The sequence below is a fragment of the Eubalaena glacialis genome, chromosome 6 (assembly GCF_028564815.1).
Source record: "Eubalaena glacialis isolate mEubGla1 chromosome 6, mEubGla1.1.hap2.+ XY, whole genome shotgun sequence".
Taxonomy (NCBI): Eukaryota; Metazoa; Chordata; class Mammalia; order Artiodactyla; family Balaenidae; genus Eubalaena; species Eubalaena glacialis.
In genome coordinates, this window is record NC_083721.1 from 92,282,366 (window position 1) to 92,304,084 (window position 21,719).

A 21,719-nucleotide genomic window follows, 5' to 3' on the forward strand; every position below is an offset into this window, starting at 1 on the left:
GGGCTTCCAATTTACAAACTTTAGTGTAATAGTTGAGAACATGGTCTTACTGTTAAAGAGATCTAAGGTCAACTTCTATCTTGGCCATTTATTAGCTTTATGACCTTGGATCAGCTACTTGATTTTAAGCTACATTTCATCCTCAGAAGAAAAAAAAAAAGTGTTAATAATGAAAGGTGACTCATAGGGATATCATAAATATTGAATGAGATGAGGTAATATAAAATATTTGCTAATATAAAAATTTTAGCAAGGCAAGCACTCAATAAGTGGTAGATATTACATACTATACATATAGTATATTATGCAATACATAAATATAATATATATTTTAAATTTAATTGCAGGGGAAAAGCTCTAACTTCCTTACCTGCTTTTACTAATTGACATAGGATAAATATCCTTTATATCATCGGTAAAGCCTTTCAATGTTTATAATTCCTCTTAATAACTGTATACAAATATCTATTATAGGTTAACACAGAATGCAAAGGTCACTATCTGTTCTTTGGAGAATTTACCGTACAAAATTATCTCATCTCAAGCATTCACATTTTGTAAGGGACAAATCCATTAAAAAAATTTTCCACACTAAAGCAATATAAACAAGGTCATTAGTTATAAAGCATAGAAGATTCTCTTTTAATTGCTTTTTTGGAGACAAATACAGTAGAAAATGATTTTGATGATGGGAGTTAGACATTCCGTATATAATTTGAAAAACTGATTAGCTTCTTCAGACTAAGCCAGTTCTAGTGGGTAAACTTTAGCCTGAGGAGTTTCACATTATATTAGTACCTTCTGAGAAAATCACTGGGACCTGTTTCCAAATCTTCTCCCATTAACACCTCAGATCGTCCAGCTGATCCTCATCAAATCCCACCTCGTCAGCCTTAGAAGTTTGTTTTTCTTAACGATTAACAAGTTCCTCCCTCCCACTAATGTCTTCTTATTGAAAAAGTTTAGAAATTCTCCCTAATATGTAAATCAGATAATAATAATTGTGATGATAGCTATAGTTACGGAGGCCTTATTATATGTTTAATGTTAGCCAAGCCCTTTACATGCATAATCTCATTTAATCCTTACCATGGTTCTCTAGATTCCATAAGTATACCATGTTCCCCTCATCTATAAAACAATTCTGAAAGAAGTTAAATCATTTGTCTAGTACTTGAGTTCAGAGTCAAGTCTAGTCCCATACCTAAGGCTATACTATATTGCCTCTCTAAATTCTTGGCTTAAACTCAACCAAAATGAATTAAACATGTATTGGATAAAAGCTTTCATTCAATGTGTTAACATGACACGAGCTGGACGGGCTGGGATGGGGGGGGATGATAAAAAGATGTTAGAAGATATCAAGCAGGAAAATTAAAAGTGAGTTAATTTCTTAATACATCAGTTTCATTATATGTAGTGGTCTTGGTAAGAGAAAAGATACCTCTATACATGTACCCCGTTTTCAAACAGCAATAGCACATGAAAGTTCAATTTTAAAAAATAGATAAATCACAGTGATTACTTTTGCATTACCCAAGAATTCATCTCATTACAGTAGGAGTCACCCAGAGTTTCTCCATCTGTGAATTTAAGTTGTTAGTGATCATTTGTGTCTACTGAGGGAGTAAGGGGTGAGGGTAGAGGGTTGCAGAGAAACCTAAAGGTCACTTTTGCTAAAAGCTATCAGACATTAAGATATTGCATATCTGACATTGATAAAAATATAATTTAAACACAACTTTCCAGGAACGTCTATAATTTGAAAAACAAAGAAGGCTTTACTCTATTTTCCAGCCACTATTTTGTTAATGAAATAGTTACATCAAGAAGCCCACCCCAGAGGCTTTCAAATAGCTCCCAATAATGCATGCGCGATTTGTAAAAGAAGGAAGTCTTTCAGCAGGTTTGGATCTACAGAGAAACAGTTTCCTGTGACATAACTCTGAGAAAGATTAAAATGCTTAATGTCCAACAGAAGAATGAACATACTTAATTAAGGTCAATCAGGCCTCTGTGATATTCTTTGGGAAAAAACTTCGTATCCTCACACACAAAAAGTAGCATCTTTTTAGGCAAGCAAACTATTGACAAACTTTGGGAAGCTAATCCACAAGACTCACATTAACATACAGCACATGAAATGCACTTTCCCTTGGGCAAGGAGAGGAGAATCTATTGCACATGTCATCTGTTTCTGTGAATTCTGAAGATTACAATTATGTTTTGATGTTAATCCAACAACTGCACATTTCTTGCTGAGAAGCACACTGAAAATGTGAGTGACAGTATAAATCTTTTTAAATTGAATTCAACACTATTGAAAAGAGCTGATGTTTTCAAATATTCTTACAAAGCCTCTGAACAACAAGAATAACTTTCTAAATGAAGCAGCTTCTTATAGTAACCTATTGGGTAAGAAAGACAAAAAGCCAGGATAAAATAAAATTCTGCATGTCTGCTATATACATTGTGTGTGTTTTGCATTTTTGGAAACACTCACCTCTAATGCTTTAATGTCCTCATAAGTAAACCTCACGGTGGGAACTCCAAGATGGTTGATGAAGTAATCGGCATCATCTTGCATCTGTACAGAACTGATATTTGTTTCTGGGCACTGACCTCTTCTGGAACAGTTGAAATTATTTTTCTGAAAAACATAATTTAAATTATTAGCACACACTATGCTTCTTAGGTTATCCCTAAATCAATGCTACTCAAAACGTGGTCCACAGTTCAGCAGCATCAATGGCACCCAGGAACTTATTCGGAACATGAAATGTAAATGGTTAGTCTCCACCCATGTCCTCCCAAATGGGAACCTTTGCGGATGGAGCCCAGAAATCTGTGTAGCAACATTCCTCTACTGTGCTCACGCTCACTGAAGAGTGACTAGCACTGGACTAAATCAAGCTTTTCTTGTTGTTGTTGCTTAAAAAGCATTTTTATCATAGATTTATTATGATCTGTAATGACTCGTTAAAAGAGAATGTTGAGTCCCTCAAAAGGTTTAGTTTTGTCTTTTTTTAAAGTTTTCCCACAAATTTAAAGGACAGCTTGGTAAGATATAATTCTATTCTAAAAATGTTTTTTGGACAACCACAGAAAAGAATTTCTCAATTGCCTCGTCAAATCATATCCCCACATGTGTTAAGAGTATATGCCAAATACCATGGGCCAAAGAGAACCACAAAGCTAAGTGCAGCCTCTAGGGAAATAAACGGTGATAGACTATTATTTCTTAAACTAAGAGTTGTCTAGCATGCAAAACAAATGACAGTAGCTTTACAAAAATAAATCAAAGCATAATTAAAAAATCATAACCAGTAAAATAACTGTTCCTATAACTATTATTGATTTAAAATGTCTTCATTAGTAAAATTTCCAAAAATCTAGAATCTTTCTGTGATGCTGTTGTCTCAAGTATGAAATGTGGAAGAATGCCAATCTCCTCAGCAGGAATCATGAGGGAAGCGAGACAATAGTGCGAGAACATCACATCCAAAATCGGGCAAAACATATGTATTCAATGTATGTTTGCCATTGAATCAAGACATTGACTCTTCAACCCCTTCCCATGCTTCTTTGGCATGATATAATTTCAAAAACACTTTTAAATATAATCCATCAAAAGATTTGGAAATATGAATTTTAATATTCAGAAAGTGAGTTTTTCCAACTTTTTTCAACTACAGTGCTAATCTTTCAAACATATAATAATGTTTCATTACCTATCACTTTTTTTGAGGTCCTAACAGAAAGATATCTGCAACAAATTTAAAATCAATTCAAATGGAAAGTCTGTGTAAGTGTTTATAAACTAGGCATGGTTTCAACTTCATGTTATTTGTAAATATCCTGGGTAATTAAGCACTTTGGAAATAGAAAGTAAAAAGAGTGTTCTAGCACACAGTCTAACCAGCAACCTAATGCTTTTTATGGTGACCCCCAGAAATTTTCTTCTTTTGAAAGCCTAATCTTCTGAAAAGACAGTTAATCCCCTTTCACTCCCTCATATACTCCTGGGGCAAAGACTCCTGGAGGTTTTATATCAACTGGGATAGTTTGGGGAGGGTCTCGATTATTCCCAAAGAAGAGCTACCCTTAAGTACTAGATCACAAAAAGCAAAGAGACTACATTGTGTAAGAAGTCCCAAGTATTTTTTAGAGATCCAGTTGAAATCAGTTTTGAAAACTGGTAACTTTGAAGGTATTTGTTGAGACAGAATAAACTTTTTTCTAATTGAATCTGACTGCACTGAGCAGGCAAGACATTCACCAGTGTCCCATCACTAGTGTCTCATGCTCAGCCTGCCTCACTCATTCAAATGTACTAAATGGTGGCTGGAGGCATTTGAATTTGTGAAACCTAGGCTGTTGCATTCTTGTATGTTATTAATGAGGCTTTGGTGTAATCTAGTCTTTTCTCAGATGCTTAAAAAATAAATTTTAATTTTATTGGCTAAGTGGTCTACTTCCCCTTTACTGCAGCAACATCTATGTCTTTTTGAGATAGCATATGTACCCTACTCATCATCAATGAAATTGTAGATTTGGTTTTAATTTCATTTCATATACACAATTCTTACATCCACTCTAAATATCAGCCATGTTCCTTAGACAGAAAATTTTTCTCAACAGAGGAATGCCATGGATCAAAAATTGACAACTCTAAATTCCATGAGTTGTCTGAAAAAAAAATTATTTAATTAAATTTTAAAAAATAATTGTGGTTTTAAATTTTGATATCACTTTTACTCAGTCATCATTGTTATATAATAGCTTCCCTCTGACAAAAAGTATTAATTTCCCATATGTGCAAATAATTGGAATGGCAGAAATGACCCACTCCAATCAATACTTACATTCTTTGTTTGATCTAACAGTTACACAAAGCAAAATTCTTGTTTTGCCTCAGTCTTTTACTGGCCCCAGGCATTCTTTCCAGAGGCAGTACAGATTCTCTAGTCTCTCTGTTCTTTCCATGGCTAATCCCATTGCATAGTTTTAATATTTTCATTGCATTCCATTTTCCAGGCAAATCAAAAGGGTAACATCCAGCCTTCAGAATCACATTTCTTAAAATACTTCTGCATCCTTTCCCCTACTCTGGCTTGCTTTACTTTACCCATTTATTGAAAAGTCTACCTTTTCCCTAAAGGTTTGTATTGCCACCTCCGTCACACTTAAACTCCTTTGTAAACCAACTCTAAGATGGCAACAGGCTGAGCATTACCTAGAATTGTTTTAAAATTATATTTTGATGGTTAAGATCTCTTAAACCACATCTATGGTGCTAACATAGACTATTTACAAAGGGAAGACAGAGTACAGAATAATAGGGTTGCGTGGCCCAAGGTGTAGCTCGACTCTACAGCTTGGGGCACTGGGATATTGAGTCTCCTGTCAGAGTTAAGCCCAAATGAAGAGTAAAAGCTTCAAGAAAGCCAATCCAAGATTGGAGGATCAGGGGTGACACAGTGTTCCCTAAGGAGCCTTTCTGGGGCTTGTTCCTTACCTACTGAGTTTCCCTATAAAGTCTTGTGGAGGACTTCTCTTGCCAGCCCACATTTCTCCTCTCCGTGTCTCTCTCTGTCTCTCCCACCACCTTGTTTTCTACCGTCTACTCTCCTGTGATTTAATCAGTGATGAGGGGCAGAACTACAGGACCCTCAAGCCTATGTTTATTTTGTCCTTTTGTTCCTAACTAGTTTCAGAGTAAAATAGGATAAAAAAAGAACCCAATTTTCAGATTGATTTTTTTTCCCCAAGTTATTTCATCTGGGGATCTCCCTTAAAAGGAGAACATTCCTGGCACACAAACCCTATCCTCTAAATCTTTTTTATTATTCACTACTTTAAAATCTAGGCCAAATTTACAGACCTGAAGTGATCCTAAATCTGCCTTCTATCTTAATGTGACTTGTTTTCCCTCACAGCACTGCAGTGGATTGTAATGGATCTGTATCAGGTAATAGATACTGATCTACTCAACCTCTGAAACACTAATATCTGAAAGGGAAGTAGAAAGAAAAGTTATTTTCTTCATTTTTCTAGAAGTTAGCCACAATGGGGGAGAGAAGGTTGATAACAAATTTGTGCAGGTCAATTAGTTTTTAGAATTTACTTGCAAGGCTGAGTAAATTCAAATTAAGTATTTCATCCAAGGAGTTCAAAATGTTCCAGATTAATGTTTGATAACAAACATTTTTATTCCAGTTTATAAAATAAGCAAGTTCAGGCAAAGACCATGATTATGTCACTTGTTTAATCTCCTACCACTAGTCTGTTGAAGACCTGAAATGAAATCACTATCTCAATCCTAAAGGGGTATGCTCTTTGCAAGTATACTTTTAAGCTGAAAGGCAAAACCTCATAGTAAATTATTATAAAAGTGAAATATAAAGACATTAAGTCAACATTTGTATTAGTTGAATAGCAATACCAAGACACATTGACAGGTTTCTAAAGTATTTAAAAATCTGTTTAATAATTCAAACATTTTATTTCTCCCACATTCTGCTTTCCTTTGCTTACATATTCACTCTACATACATAAGAAATCTAAGGTGATTACTTATTCAAACAGCAAGAAAAGCATAACATTCAAAATGAAAGTACCACATTCTACATATTATAATAAGATTAAGTCACTTTATCTTCATTTCAGTATTATTTTGTAACTTCAGTTGTGTAGAAACAACTTATCTTCCAGATGTTCCCAGTGTAATAATGTTCACATTGTGATAATGATGCCTATGGTATTTTAAAAATGATTTCTTATTATAGGCACTGGGATGGTTAGTTTTATGTGTCAACTTCTCTAGGCCACAAGGTGCTCAGATATTTACTCAGTATTATTCTGGGTATATCTGTGAGCATGTTTTTGCATGAGATTTTTATTTGAATTGGTAGACTGGCTAAAGCAGATTGCCCTCCCTAATGTGGATGGGCCTTAATTCAATCAATTTAAGGTTTAAATAGAACAAAGGGCAGACTTTCCCACCAGTAAGGGAGAACTCCTCCTCCCTGACTGCCTTGAGCTGGGACATGGGTCTTTTCCTTCTTTGTATTCAGCTGAAACGTCAGTTCTTCTTGGGTCTCAAGCCTGCTGGCATTTGGGCTGGAGCTTATACCAGCAGCTCTCCTGGGTCTCTAGCTGGCCAACTGCAGATCTTGGGACCCTGGAGAACTCTGACTAATGTGGACACTCTTAGATGGTAGATCACCTATTTGAATAAGAAATTTTAATCAGAACTAGTGAAAAATTAAACTTTAATGGTAGAGTTTAATGGTAGAGTTTTTTGGTGGTTGTTTGATCAACTGGATGTAGTTTCACACAATTTTGTTACATTTTTAACTTTCAGGATTTATAAACATGATCCCAGGCAATGTGAACATGTAAACAGGTGAGGAATCATAGAGAAATTACTACATTTTGAAACTACAAAGAACCTAAAAATCCCAAAGCCCCAAGGTGATTAACCTGAGCTCCACATAAAAAATTTAGGAGATCTGTGAACCTGGTGGACCAAAAAAAAAAAAGCATTTTTATTTTTACTCAATTCTAACTGAAATTTAACCTTTCATTCAAATGTGAAGAGGCCATAAACCCAATAGTATTAGCATTATCTGTAACTTTGTGACCAAATGAAATGAGGCATCTTCATATCACATTTCAGTTGTTGGATAAACTCACCACTAATTTGAAAAGAAGAAAGTTATGAGATACATTGCTGGATTTTGGTATTTAATGTGTTTAATTTTTTTAAGTTTATATATTACTAAAATGCAAATTTGTGTGCTTTCATATTTAGCTAATTGAACTTTGATATAATTGGTTTCTTTTGCCATCCTGTGTATTTTAATTTAAGCATTTTAAAACATTATTTCTGAGAATGGGTCTATATAGGGTTAACCAGCCTGTCAAAGAGTTCCGCAGGGGCGATCTCTCCTTGCAAAACAGTTTTATTTTATAAATTAGAAAACTGAGGCCTCAAATCAATACAACAAGGATTTGATCCCAGTTCTTTTCACTCCAAATGCAATGCTTTTTCCTCTCTACCATGCTTATACATGCAGCATACAGACCACATTAATGCAGGTGAACATCCTAATCTTAAATGTGTTCTTCCTGGGATTCTAGTTTTGTTTCGTTTTTAAGTCATATTAAATTACTGGATATGGTTGTAACAAACTGTATATCTGTGGCATCTCTTCAGTGCTTGTATTATGTGTTCTTCATTTACTTAGTTTGTATTTTTATGCCAGTGTGTCAAGTTGCTATCTAGTACGTAATTCTTAATAATGAATTGCAGATCTCCACTAACAATCTTTGAGAGGAAACAGGAAGTTATGTCTACCAACTTTCTTTAATATTTTAAACTAGGAACTTAATTTATCCTTAACACCAGCATCTGATATTGAGTTCCTTATACATAAAATATACTTTCAAAATGGTAAAAGTATTTTAAAAAATCAATAAATATCTTGCAGTGCCTTTTAAAATGATTCAATTGAGTAGGGGAAAAAAAAAGTTTTTATCTTAAAGTGGCAATTTTCAACCCATAAAATGGGACTTCTAAAATCTCCAGTATCTCAAGGTTTCTGCAAAGTTTTAACAACCAACTCACAGGGTGTTAACAAAGTATTCTCAGCCTTAAACGGTGAAGAATTGTTATTCCTCTGGTATATACAAGTAGAATTGGCAAACTGAAAAACACACTAATTCTCATTTCATTCTGTTAATTTTTAAAACTGTAATCTTGTTATCGAATGTAGAAAAATATAACTTTATATGTGAAATAATTCAAACTGTATTTAAAATATATTTATGAACTAATGAATGCTTTAAAGGTCACTCTGTAAAGGTGCAAATGGAGAAGAATAAAGACATTTGCCCTTGTTTTTACGGTAACTTCTAACTTATACCCTCCCCCACCCCAAACTCTCTTTCTTTTCTCCTCCACTTCCCTGACCAACTTCAGCTCCCTGACCAAGAGGCACATGATGGCAGAAGACCTATTTCTTTTTTATTTCTCTCCACTTAAGGCTTTGTATAACAATAAAAACTGGTGTGTTATTTTAGAACTTAAAAATATTCACATTTCAACCACTCTGTTGGGTTTAAATAAAAATCTCAACTAATAAAATAAAATAGTATCTACTATATGCTATCTTATACCACAATACATTCCAGATGAATCTTTCTTTTAAGTGTAAAACTCTAAATCATAAAAGTATGGAGGAAACAGTAGAAGATAATTTTAATAAACTTAGAGTACAAAAGACAAACTCAGAAGACGAAAAAGATTGATTAGTCTAACTACATAAAATTATGACTTTTCTGCTTGACAAAAATTACCATAAACAAGAACAATCGAAAACCTGGGGGAAAAGAGTCAATGAATATGAACTGACATTTCACAGAAAAAAAAAATTATAAATGTTTTTTATACATAAAAGACATATAAAGTGTCTTTTATATTTACTTTACAAAAAACTTTGGCAACTTTGATTATAGATTGCATTGTAAAGGATGTGGGAATTCCAGTGCCTCATATATTGCTGAAGAAAAAAATTAGGACAAATTTTATGAAGGTTAAATAAATGATATTCTATTTATTCAATGGAATAATATGCTGTCTCTAAAAAAAAAACAATGAAGGTATTTTTGCAAATGGAGAAAAACAACCTCTAAGATATATTTTTACATTTTTAATGTAAAAGATTAAAAGATTGTATAAGATGTTGTCATTTGTGTTTAAAAACAAAAGTAACATTAAAAAAGTATATGTATGTGCTCTAATCCAGCTGGCCCTCTATATCTGTGGATGTACTATGCCATTTCATATACGGGACTTGAACATCCTCAGAGTTTGGTATGGGAAGGGGATGGGGAGTTGTCATGGAACCAATCCCTGCAGATACTGAGGGACAACTACATACGCAAATACTATTTGCCTCTGGGGAGAGGTACTGGTGGGAGAAACAGGCTTAGGAGAAAGACTTTTCATTGTCTACTTGTTTACTATTTTTGAACTTTAAATCTGTGACTGAATCACCTGCCCCTCTCCTCTAAATTACGTTCCAAATCCCCTCTGAACTATACGTTCTATGTTCCCAATTCTGAGATTCCCTTGATTGTAAGGAATAGTAGCAATTTAAGTTTTTCTTAAATAGTAGGAAAGAAATAAACCATCTAACAGCTATCTCACAGTTTCAGAAATGTTAACATTTTATAAAATGTCCACAAGTAGAAAGATGGGGTATTTAGAGTTGTATTGCTGACAACCTTTTAATATAAGAAGGTCAATTTAGCATCATCAAAAATGTATGTGGTATTGGGTAGGAGACAGATGAAAGTAACTGCCACTTTAGTTGATTAGGGAAGAAAAAGTTCTCATATAGAGGATTTGGGAATGGATACAACAGCATGAGACCCTTGCTGGGGTAGGGGGTTACTAAAGTAGGCATCCCAAATTACTAGGAGGATACTGGGAGGGAATAGAAAGCCAAAAGACAGTGGGGAAAACTAAGAACAAAACTCCATTCATTTAGTAATCATGATTTCCTTAAGGACCATTCTTATTTACATGGTTTGTGTGTGTTTATATTTTCTAGACAAGTATCAAATTATTATCAAAATATGCAAAGATGGACTACCTCACTTACTACAAGGAGACATTTACATAAGGATTTATCATTTACAAACAGACGTCATATTATAGTGCAACCCTGTGAGGTGGGTGAAACAAGTATTATTATCCCATTTTGCAGACTAAAAGCTTTGCTATCCTCTAGAGATGTAAGGATAGCAAATGGAATGACAGGTAGGGATTTCTAACTTACACTGTTATGCTGTTGCCTCCCTCCCCCACCTACCCCCATCCCTGGTTCAATGGCTTCCTGCTCCCCCAGCTTAACTAAGGAAATAAGGAAGGAGTTCCTCAATTTGTACAGAAAGAGCCGGTAGACTGCTGACTAATCAACTAAATTAAAATTCTTTCAGTTTAAGAGAAACAGCGACAAAAATAATTTACCAGCTAAAAATACTCCATAGATCCCTCAGCCACTTTGGCACTTCTGTAATAGGTTTGCTGTCGGTCATCGCAATTACTGAACCTATTTCTTCATGAAATGCACACTGTATATAGAGTGACAACCCCAGAGACCTTTCAAAAACGGTACTCTGATTATATCTAAATGAAACCATGAGCATATTGAAAAGGTAAAGCAGAAACATCCAAATTGACCTTTGGTCAACACACTGGCTGAAAGCACACTCCCCCTGGGTACATTTCCTATAGGACCTTTAATGACCAAAAGGATCAAGATATAAATTTTACGTCTCAGTGAATGATAACAATTCTGGCTTCACAGTGCTGTCCCATGTTGAGGAATTGGCTGACATAACATAACTTCAGCTATTATTCCACCAGCCTTCTTGAGGTTTGTCTTAAATAGCTTCTCTTAGTCTCACAGGCAATGCTATTTTAAATAATCCAGTGTCAGCATTTTAATGATATATTCCAGCTGCCAGGCATTAAAAAAATTAACTGAAAAACCTAACTGGTTTTCAATTCAACATTAACTGTCTCAGGCTACAAATATTTTTAATGAAAATTTAGTAACTTCCCTCAAAAAAAAAAAATCAGACACTTCAAAAAAGGTACATGCAAAAGGAAGGAAACATTGGAGTTACTCTGCATATATTTAGCATCATTCAGTAGACAGCAGAAGAAAGTTTGCTGTCCTCTCTATGACCAGGGTTATGGGAAGGTTGTAAATCAGGAGGGTGCTCTCAGGGTTTTTTTTAGAGGTAATTCATTTAATTTTAGGAGAGCACAGGGAGAAAAAGCTGAAAAATTCAGACTTGGCAAGCAGGAGGGCAAAAGGATATGGATGGCAAACCATCACATATTACCATTTCAAGCAAGTTAAGTGCTGAGAGTGAGAAGTTAGGTAGAGGAAATAACACCATCAGCAGTACTATGTCTGACTCTGACAGATGACAGCATCATGGCATAACCTTAAAGCCCTGGGCCAAAATAACTGCTAGCCTAGGGACAGTTTTGCTAGAATAAGTTCATCAGAGCTTTGTAGCCACCGTTGTGTCTAAGGAGCACTGTGCTTAGGATACTCAGAAACTACACATGACTCTTACCCCCATTCCAATCCCCACATGTTAAGTTTCTTTGCACCAGACCTAGGCCCATTATTTTGGTCAGCATGTACCAGGAAGCCTTACAGTTCTATCACTTGTTTTAACTTAATTTTCCTTTGTGTGAAAGCACAGAGTTCTAAACACTGGACTGCCAGGAAATTCCCCACTTAATTCTCAATTCTTTAACCCCAATGCTGTGATTCCAAAGACATCAGCTTTCAAAATTCACTTTGGAAATCCCCTCTTCCCCACATCTGGAACTAAAAGCACTTTGAAATAGAGACTACTTTTATATGAGACTGTGTATTGGATTTGACATTTTGCAGATAGACACAAAAAGCACACAAATGACCATTTAGCATGCCCTCCTGCCATCTGCCACCGTGACATCTCACTTGGATGTGGAATAGGTACTTCAAACTTAACTCAGCAAAGATTAAGTTCTACATTATGCTAAATGAAATAAGCTGGTCACAAAAAGACAAATACCGTAGGATTCCACTTACATGAATGCTATGGACTATATTGGATCCCCCCCCCCTCCCAAATTCATATGTTGAAGCCCTAACCTCAAATGTGACTGTATTTGGAGATAGGGCCCATGAGGAAGTGACAAATGTTAAATGAGGTCATAAGGGTGGGGCCCTAATCTGATAGGGCTGGTGACCTTAAGAGAAGAGAAAGAGACACCAGAACTTTCTCCACCATGTGAGGACACAGCAAGAAGGTGGCTGTCTGCAAGATAGGAAGAGAGCTCTCACCAGGGACCAGCACCTTGACCCTGGAGTTTTCAGCTTCCAGAATTATGAGAAGTAAGTGTTGGTTGTTTAAACCACCCAGATGGGACTTCCCTGGTGGTCCAGTGGTTGAGACTCCAGACTTCCACTGCAGGGGGCATGGGTTCAATCCCTGGTCGGGGACATAAGATCCCGCACGCCATGCACACTGAGCAGCCAAAAAAAAACAACAAAAAAAAAACCAAACAAACAATTTAAAAAAAAAATAAAAACCACCCAGTCTATGGTGTTTTGTTATAGCTGCCCAACCAGATTAATACAATCAAGCATCTAGAGTAGTCAAATTCATAGAGACAGAAAATAGAATGATGGTTGCCAGGGACTAGGGGGAGGGGGAAACTGGGGACTGGTTTAATGGGTATAGAGTTTCAGTTTTGTAGGGTAAAAAGTTCTGGAGATTCATTGCACAACAATGTGAATATACATAACACTACTGAACTGTACACTTAAGAATAATTAAGGTGGTAAATGTTATGTGTAGTGTATCTTACTATAATTAAAATTTTGATAAAAAATAAATCAAAGAAAAAAAGTATTGATATCTTCTCTCAAATCAGCTCTTTTCTCAGTGTTCCTTAGATCCAAATATGGTCCCAACATTCACCCAGTTCCTCACACCAAATTTTTATAGTCATTCTGTACTATTCACTTTCTTTTGCCCCTTACTTGTAACTTAGTGTTTCTCAAACTGTAGCATTCAAGAGATCACCTGAGGGCTTGTTACAACACAGGTTGCTGGGCTCCATCCCCAGACTTACGATTCAGTCGGTCTGAGGTAGAGCTCAAGAAACAAGTACATAGAGCCCCATGTTCATAGCAGCACTACTTACAATAGCCAAGACACAGAAGCAACCTAAGTGTCTATTGACAGATGAATGGATAAAGAAGATGTATATATAAACCTAGCATGACACGAATAATTAGGCAAGGTGGTGCTCCTCTTTCAAATAATATCAAGAATGATTAGTTTTCATCTCTCAGGGTTGTCTACAAGACACATGCTAATAAGTAATCACAAAGAATTGCAAAAAGAGGTTAGCAAATAATGTAATAATTTGCACCCACTGCTATCTGAAAGAGAGGTAGGGGTTTTCAACTATAGACACTACTAGCTAGAAGTTTCTTTTCTAATAAGTGAACACTGTGGTGGATAGACAAATTACTAAGAGGATCACTTTGTCAGTGAAGTTTGGATTTCTGTTTCAAATACATTCAGTTAAATAGCAATGTATTTCTTTGTTCTGACATTGAACAATAACTTAAAATAAGTTCAAAAAAAAAAAAAACACTTCAGGACTCACCAATAGATAGGGTCTTGTCTCACAGGAGCTAGAGTTAGAAAGTGTTTGAAAGCCCCTAGCCCTAAAGTGACTGGCTTTAAGACAAATTGCACTGCTCCCCAGGCTCTGAGGAAAATCTGCAAAAGACTTTCTTGGATGTGCATCGCTAAGATTCAGGCTGCTCTCCAAGTCTGAAAGCACCATGGTGTGTTCTATTTAGACCGAGATAGCAGATTTAGCATAAGGTAAATAACAACTGATACCACATAAATTGTATAAGTTTAAGCTAAGTTGTATTTTATATAGTTGTGTTTGTTATTTAATTTCTTACTTTAAGTAATAGTGTTTTTCTCTTATGCTAAATATGTAATATATGTAATCATTTGGGGGGTTTTGCTTATTTAATTAACAGGATTTGAGTCAGTAAGCCTACAATAAATTGTGTGCTCCTATATCACCAATGTAAACAATTTAATACCAGCCTTTTAGAAAGTCATTTAGCAGGATGTATTAAGTGCTTAAAAAAAAAATTCCTGTTCTTTGATCCAGTTACCTTATTTCTGAGAACCTATAGCATATAACCAATCTAACAGAAGAGGAAAATTATTTACATAAAGATATTTACCATGTCATTATTTATACTATAATGTTATTTTTTGAATGTATTGAATATTATAAGTAGGGAATGAATATTAAAAGTAACCTAAATACCCCAAAAGAGAAGTACTTAAATTACGACTCATCATATATCATCTAGCCATTAAACATAATCATCATAAAGGCTAGCAGCATGAAAAATGCTTTTGAAAACACAATATTGCTAGACTAATCTCTAAAAATATAAAACCTACCATGATCCTCCATCTTAGTTTCAACTTTCCAAAGGCTTCCCATTGCACTCAAAATAAAACCCGAACACTGAGCTTGGTTTGGAAAACCCAACCTGATATCTGGCTCCTGACTACTTCTTCACTCTCCTCTAGTACTGCACTCTCCCTCACCCACTAACATCACACACTAAGGATTACTTAATTCCACCACATGGAATACTTGCCCCTGGTCTTTTCTTGGCCAGCTCCTTCAGGTCTTAATTTTTTTTTTTAATTTTTATTGGAGCATAGTTGATTTAACAATGTTGTGTTAATTTCAGGTGTACAGTAAAGTGAGTAAGTTTTACATATACATATATCCACTCTTTTTTAGATTCTTTTCCCATACAGGTCATTACAGAATATTGAGTAGAGTTCTCTGTGCTATACAGTAGGTACTTATTAGTTATCTATTTTATACATGGTAGTGTGTATATGTCAATCCCAATCTCCCAATTTATCCCTCCTCCGCTTCCCCCTCCCACCTGGGTAACCGTAAGTTTGTTTTCTACATCTGTGACTCTATTTCTGTTTTATAAATGTCATCTCCTCCCAGAAGACCTCTTTGATTATCCAATATGAAGCAGTCAACCACTCACTCTCTATCATGTCCTGTTGTTTTAATTTTCTACATAGTACTCTTATCATGTGATAATTTCTTGTTCACCTCTTCATTAATTTGTATATCATCAGGCTACTCCTGCTAGAATGCATACTCAGTAAGAGCCCAGATCTTGTGCAATGTGGCTGGTATATAGAAGATGCTTGATAAATATTTCTTGAATGAATGTGAGGGGGTGCAGAGTATGCCACCCCAAAATATGCTACTTTGACATAAGGATTATTTTGAGCTGAAAGTAATTGAGAGGAAGCAGACATAGGAAAAATTCTCTGCCTTCCTCCTCTCTACTAGGAAAGGCAGGGTGGTTCTTAATGACCTGGACAACTCTAGACTCTTTTCAGCCCAGACAGATGGCACTAGAGGAATCTACGTAACAAACCTTGCTAAAACAACCCTTCCATTCTTTTCCAACATATATTTTCCTTTCTAATTTGCTGCCCCTAAAAGCCTAAAACCCCTTTCCTTTGTCTTGTCACTTCTGTACAAATTCATTGTCCTTTGTAAAGATGCTATATAAACCCAAGTTCTAACCACCTCTTTGAGTTACTCATCACTGAGTTCTCTTGTATGTGCAATGCACACATTAATAAATTTTGTTTGTTTTTCTTTTGTTAATCTGTCTTTTGTCCAGTCTAATTTGCAGGGCCCCAGTCAGGGGATATAGGAGAGTAGAAGAAAAGCTGATTTCCCACCACCCCCCTTACAAATGAATCAATCAATACTAATATTTTTTTTTAAATAAAAACATCCTTTAAAAGAAAAATTAGATATATTTAATGAGGACTATGTGGAAATCTTTAAATGAATACATAATGGGCCTAGTTTTTAGGCTATAATATCAGCTACCACTACTACCTGAGAACAGCTTTTGTCATTAAAATATAAAGGATTCCCAAGGAAATGAATCATATTTTAGAGTTTTTCTTTTTGGCCATGCCGCACGGTATGTGAGATCTTATTTCCCTGACTAGGGATCGAACACTTGCCCCCTGCAGTGGAAGCGTAGAGTCTTAACCACTGGACTGCCAGGGAAGTCCAGAGTTTTGCTTTTTGAAACAAAATTTTACAACGTCAAACATTTACAAAAACCTAAAGCAACATATAATTAAGAAATAAACTATTCACTATGTAAGTATAACAGCTAAACAGAGAAAGAAAAGATTCATGTGGGATATAGCTCTTTGGGAAGATTTCATGTAGAAGATACAACTCAAGGACAGACAGAAGTATTTGGACTCAGGGAAAATAAAAAGGATCCCAGAAACATTTGGGAGAAAATTTTTCAAGGAACTTTTTGAAATATTTTCATCCCTTATGACCTGCTTTTTTAGAACATTCTAAACCTAAATTATCCTAATTTCAATCATGTTGCTTAGAGCCAAGATAATACAGGGCTGCAAGGAAATTCCTATATATATATATATATATATATATATATATATATATGTATATATATATATATATTCTGAGAATAAAGATCTTTATATATATATATATACACAGATTTATTCATTTTGGAAGTTTGAAAAGCTCCAACTGATATGTAATTGGTCAGGAGATATCCAGAATTTATATAGATTCATTTTAGGCTTTAAGCATATTTATTCAGCATCTGCTACATTAAATAACAGTGATTTTGATATTTCTATTTACTTTCTGGGGCCTTGATAAGCATAGCAAATACAAACTGAACTATCAGCATAAATGGAAGATAATTATTCAGATATAAACACGGATATTTCACAAACTGCCAAGACTTCTTTCCACACACTGAGTGTTTTGAAAGGCAAGAAAGTAAAAGGAAAGCTTACATTTTTAAGAGTAGATTTAATTTGGTGCCATTTAATTCAGACCATAAAATTTTTAAAAATGATAAAATATATAATAAATAAAACCAATTTGTCACCAGCAGTATCTTTTAAAGTGCACCTACTTAAAATTAAATAAGATTATATTGAACTCTATTCCCCACTGAATCAAGCAATTAATTCCAGGAATTTCTGACATACCATCAGTATATATTTGAATCCCCAGCTGTGAAAAATGATACAATGCATTATATTCATCAGTGTATGTTTCTAAATTTAAAAAGTGGAATAAAAACAAGACATAAGCAAAGAGGAAATTTTAATATATTGTGTAAAGCGTGCTTCACATCTTGTTATAATTTTATTAAATATTTATCTGCTAATATAGCACTATAAGACTGTACGGCAAGAGCACACATATTAATAGAACATTTCTTTAACAACTTATAAAAAAGAAACATGCAGATTTTGACAAGCACATAATATGGTAAATCTCAGTAATATGGAAGTTAAGCTATATATTTCAACGTAAAATGAATGTTCAAGATTTTAAAATAGCAGTAGTGGGAATAAAGTAATTTAATAGGCAGATTTGCCCCTAGTCATTTGCAAACTACTGAAAATTTGCATGTAAAATTTAATAGTCTATTTTCTTTTTCACTAGAGGCCTTACTGAAGAGAGGAGAAAAGAATAAATATGAAGAAATTATGCATTAGTGAGTATATTGTTCTTCTAGAAACTTCAGATAAAGGAATGACAACACTTTTACCCTGTTGCATTTCCAATGGACTTCATATTTCTACCTAACAAACATTTTCTTAACAATCATTCTGGTGCTTGCTTTTGCATTACAACTACGAAAAGTTTGGTTATAAACAGTCATTATTTCTAATATATATATTGTATTCACCTATTTTTACACAGTTTAAAAATTTGCACAATTTATGTACACATACACTTTTAAGCTAATAAATGATACTATATAAATCACTAGCATAATAATGTATGGCCATAAAAATTCCACATTTACCACAAAACAGAATTAGTATACTAAGGGATACCTAGGAAAATCATTCCATCCTGTACAGATTTTGTCATATATAAAGTGGTATAGCAGAGAATAATTCACACTCTAAGGGGTGATACTTGCCAATTTCAATGAGACCCTTAACTTAATTGTATGAGGAAAGATTTGAAGACTAGAAATTGTTAAAGAAAAATGTGAAGCCAGAAAATGTTGTCACTCCATAGGTCTTTTATATCTCCAATTAACCAAAAATAAAGGATCTGACCAGGAATTACAGAAGACAGTGTATTTCTGGCTGTTGTTGTTGCTTAAGCTAAGTCATCCCTATGCTACAACGCTGACACTCCTGTGAAACCTTGGTTGCTGGGGCCTCATTGCCGCTGCTCCCAGTACAATCGCTCCTAAAGTGTCTGTCTCTTCCCAAGACTAAGGATCTCATCCTTGTTACTTTTTCTTGGTTGCCTGGTTCAGATCATTAAACTTTCAAGTATTGCCTGAAGTTAAGCAAAATTCACCTGCACCTCACCAAACGCACCATTAAATCAGTGACAAGAACACACACATACACACACACACACACACAAAATATCTCTCCAAATGGATTCTATGTCAAAAATGTTTTTTTCAAATCCAATTCCTAATTACTCCAAATGAAACCTCCAGCAAAAAATCCATTTTAGGACAGTCTGGAATTCTTTAATATCATCTCTCCTCTGTTTTGAAAAGCCATTGCCATTAAACCAGTCTAGTGCCTGTGCTTCTCCCAAAGGAGATGGCACCAGTCAAACGTTTTATTTTATTTTATTTATTTTATTTATTTAATACATCTTTATTGGAGTATAATTGCTTCAGAACAAGGTTAGTTTCTGTTGTACAACAAAGTGAATCAGTCATATGCATACATATATCCCCATATCCCCTCCCTTTTGAGCCTCCCTCCAACCCTCCCTATCCCACCCCTCTAGGTGGTCACAAAGCACAGAGCTGATCTCCCTGTGCTATGCGGCTGCTTCCCACTAGCTATCTATTTTACATTCGGTAGTGTATATATGTCGATGCTACTCTCACGTCGCCCCAGCTTCCCCCTCCCACCACTCCTGTGTCCTCAAGTCCATTCTCTATGCCTATGTCTTTATTCCTGCCCTGCCACTAGGTTCATCAGTACCATTTTTTGTTTTAGATTCCATATATATATGTTAGCATACAGTTTTTGTTTTTCTCTTTCTGACTTACCTCACTTTGTATGACAGACTCTAGGTCCATCCACCTCACTACAAATAACTCAATTTCGTTTCTTTTTATGGCTGAGTAGTATTCCATTGTATATATGTGCCACATCTTCTTTATCCATTCATCTGTTGATGGACATTTAGGTTGTTTCCATGTCCTGGCTATTGTAAATAGTGCTGCAATGAACATTGTGGTATATGTCTCTTTTTGAATCATGGTTTTCTCAGGGTATATGCCCAGTAGTGGGATTGCTGGGTCATATGGCACTTCTATTTTTACTTTTTTAAGGAACCTCCATACTGTTCTCCACGGTGGTTGTATCAATTTACATTCCCACCAACAGGGCAAGAGGGTTCCTTTTTCACCACATCCTTTCCAGCATTTACTGTTTCTAGAGTTTTTGATAATGGCCATTCTGACTGGTGTGAAATGATACCTCATTGTAGTTTTGATTTGCATTTCTCTAATAATTAGTGATGTTGAGCATTTTTTCATGTGCCTCTTGGCCATCTGTATGTCTTCTTTGGGGAAATGTCTATTTAGGTCTTCCGCTCATTTTTTAAATGAATTGTTTGTTTTTTTGATACTGAGCTCCATGAGCTGTTTGTATATTTTGGAGATTAATCCTTTGTCCATTGTTTGATTTGCAGATATTTCCTCCCATTCTGAGGGTTGTCTTTTCATCTTGTTTATGGTTTCCTTTGCTGTGCAAAAGTTTTTAAGTTTAATTAGGTCCCATTTGTTTATTTTTGTTTCTATTTCCATTATTCTAGAAGGTGGGTCAAAAAAAATCTTGCTATGGTTTATGTCAAAGACACTTCTTTCCTATGTTTTCCTCTAAGTTTTATAATGTCTGGTCTTATATTTAGGTCTTTAATCAATTTGGAGTTTATTTTTGTGTATGGTGTTAGGGAGTGTTCTAATTTCATTCTTTTATATGTAGCTGTCCAGTTTTCCCAGCACCACTTATTGAAGAGGCTGTCTTCTCTCCATTGTATATTCTTGCCACCTTTATCAAAGATAAGGTGACCATATGTGCGTGGGTTTATTGCTGGGTTTTCTATCCTGTTCCATTGATCTATATTTCTGTTTTTGTGCCGGTACCATACTGTCCTGATTACTGTAGCTTTGTAGTATAGTTTGAAGTCAGGGAGCCTGATTCCTCCAGCTCCATTTTTCTTTCTCAAGATTGCTTTGGCTATTCGGAGTCTTTAGTGTTTCCATACGAATTTTAAAATTTTTTGTTCTAATTCTGTGAGGAATACCACTGGTAGTTTGATAGGGATTGCATTGAATCTGTAGATTGCTTTGGGTAGTATAGTCGTTTTCACACTAGTGATTCTTCCAATCCAAGAACATGGTATATCTCTCCATATGTTTAGGTCATCTTTGATTTCTTTCATCAGTGTCTTACAGTTTTCTGTGTACAAGTCTTTTGCTTACTTAGGAAGGTTTATTCCTATGTATTTTATTCTTTTTGTTGCAGTGGTAAGTGGGATGTTTCCTTAATTTCTCTTTCTGATTTTTCGTTGTTAGTGTATAGGAATGCCAGAGATTTCTGTGCATTAATTTTGTATCCTGCAACTTTACCAAATTCATTGATTAGCTCTAGTAGTTTTCTGGTGGCATCTTTAGGATTATCTATGCATAGTATCATGTCATCTGCAAACAGTGACAGTTTTACTGCTTCTTTTCCAATTTGTATTCCTTTTATTTCTTTTTCTTCTCTGAGGTGGCTAGGACTTCCAACACTATGTTGAATAACAGTGGCAAGAGTGGACATCTGTGTCTTGTTCCTGATCTTAGTGGAAATGCTTTCAGTTTTTCACCATTGAGAACAATGTTTGCTGTGGGTTTGTCATATATGGCTTTTATTATGTTGAAGCAGGTTTCCTCTATGCCCACGTTCTGGAGAGTTTT

The 21,719-nt window shown here is 35.1% G+C and overlaps 1 protein-coding gene across 5 annotated transcripts in view; it reads right to left on the minus strand.

Moving 5' to 3' along the window:
• The window catches only part of NAALADL2 (N-acetylated alpha-linked acidic dipeptidase like 2), a 1,520,504-nt gene that overhangs the window by 270,581 nt on the left and 1,228,204 nt on the right, over window positions 1-21,719 (minus strand). For all 5 annotated transcript variants that reach the window (XM_061193412.1, XM_061193413.1, XM_061193411.1 and 2 more), the window contains one exon: window positions 2,504-2,650. In XM_061193412.1, coding sequence (XP_061049395.1) covers window positions 2,504-2,650 — 147 coding nt within the window. The remainder of the gene's footprint in view (window positions 1-2,503; window positions 2,651-21,719) is intronic.